The following is a 1,868-nucleotide window of genomic DNA, read 5'->3' on the forward strand; positions in this document are numbered from 1 at the left end:
GGTTATTTTCCCTAAAACTATATATTTTATATATATTTTATCTATAAAGCTCAATTTAATTTTAATTTTTTATAAATTGATTTTAATTGAGTTTTTACCTGTAATTTTGGATTTTGTCCCTAATATTATTATTATATATATATATATATATATATATATATATACACACATAACAGGTTTTTTTCAGTTTCTGTCAACCAAATCCACTCACAAAGATTTGGTCAGCCTTCAGGCTATAGTAAACATTTTGCCCAAAGTGGCACTGACCTGGAACCATGTGGCTAGGAAGCAAACTTCTTACCACACAGCCACACCTGCACCACCTATATATATATATTGTTTTTGTAACACAAGTCTATGAAGAGATTTTCTCTTTGACAAAGTTACATCATGCCTTTCAATATGTACATATATTAGGTATGGTACACAGATAGCTATTTTGTTATTTAGCATTTTTATAACTCACCTAAAAATTTAGATAATTAAAACAGTAGAAACAGGTTTTAAATAATATTTTCCCCTGGCCAAACATGTTTTCACAGAATATTGGAAACAAATCTAACAAGATCATTCATTTGCAATATTCTATGGAAAATGTCTGGTCAAGGGGGAAATATTACTGTATTTGGAAACAGGTAAAGGTTAATAACAAGGGAGGGGCATCTGACTGCAGAAAATCTGCCTCATTTAACTTTGACCCTTGCAAGCATGGGAAAGTGAGCATTAAAACTGATGATGATGAATAATCTATAAATATTTTTTCAGCAAATAACCATGAAAACAGTCAATATTATAATATAAAGCTTTATTTTGCAACATGATTAAATGGATAAACAGTTTGACGATAATTTACAATGTAATGGCTTTGAATAAGAATTTTCCAAATGTTTTGTTTTACAGTTAGGATAGTTTAACACTACCCTCAAGAATAATGGATCGGTCTAAATTCCGAATGAGAGCAAAACGGATGTTGTAAAGTTTGGTCTTCTCAACTTCCAGCATTTTCTACAAAATGAGAGAAAAAAAAAGCAATTACTAATATGTGTGCATGCGCATGTGTGTGTAAGGGTGAATACAATTATGTCAATACACAAAAATCACTGGAGCTCAATGCAATTCTTGGATTGCATCGGATCCAGTCAAAGCATCCTACCCATACCAGTATGGAACATGGACGTTAACTGATGTCGTTGGGACTCTACATCCTTCAAAACTTCTATGCTTCCTGAAATTTGCCAACAGTACATCTGATGCCCCCACCACCTTTTTTAAAACGATTCATTCCCTGTGCACTGTTTTATGTACTGCGCATCCCCTCTTGGCTACTTTCCCTGATGACTTTTAGTACACCTGAGCACTATATACAATAAGTTCGTCATTATTTCATTATTAATTAGCTATACATTAAGGCAGTGAGTTGGCCGAAACGTTAGCACGCCAAGCGAAATGCTTAGCGGTACTTCATCTGTCTTTACGTTCTGAGTTCAAATTCTGCCAAGGTCGTCGACTTTGCTTTTCATCCTTTCAGGGTCGATAAATTAAGTACCAGTTGTGTACTGGGGTTGATCTAATAGACTGGCCCTCTCCCCCAAAATTTTGGGCCTTGTGCCTAGAGCAGAAAAGATTAATTAGCGTTACATAACAGCAGTAGGGGAGACTAGCTTAGACTAGACATGATACACACACATATACACGCACAATATAGAAACATAAGTCCTTTGGCATACCTTTTGATTGTCGTCTCCAATAAGACTGATTTCTTTCGTTAATTCCTCAACACAATGCATCAGTTCATAGGTTTGCTGACTGTTGATAAGCATCTAGAAACAATATGAACAACATACATTGTCAATATAGTCACTTTTATA

General features: G+C 34.4%; 1 protein-coding gene across 1 annotated transcript in view; it reads right to left on the bottom strand.

Annotated features, from left to right (window-relative positions):
- Positions 1 to 788: 788 nt before the first annotated feature.
- Positions 789 to 1,868, bottom strand: part of LOC106870438 (nuclear pore complex protein Nup85) — a 39,052-nt gene continuing 37,972 nt past the window's right edge. Inside the window, exons 21-22 of the mRNA XM_014916517.2 lie at positions 1,728 to 1,820; positions 789 to 1,005 (exon numbers count right to left, since the gene is read on the bottom strand). Of these exons, the coding sequence (XP_014772003.1) occupies positions 901 to 1,005; positions 1,728 to 1,820 (198 nt within the window). The 3' untranslated portion in view covers positions 789 to 900. The remainder of the gene's footprint in view (positions 1,006 to 1,727; positions 1,821 to 1,868) is intronic.

Source organism: Octopus bimaculoides, chromosome 6 (genome assembly GCF_001194135.2).
Source record: "Octopus bimaculoides isolate UCB-OBI-ISO-001 chromosome 6, ASM119413v2, whole genome shotgun sequence".
Classification (NCBI taxonomy): Eukaryota; Metazoa; Mollusca; class Cephalopoda; order Octopoda; family Octopodidae; genus Octopus; species Octopus bimaculoides.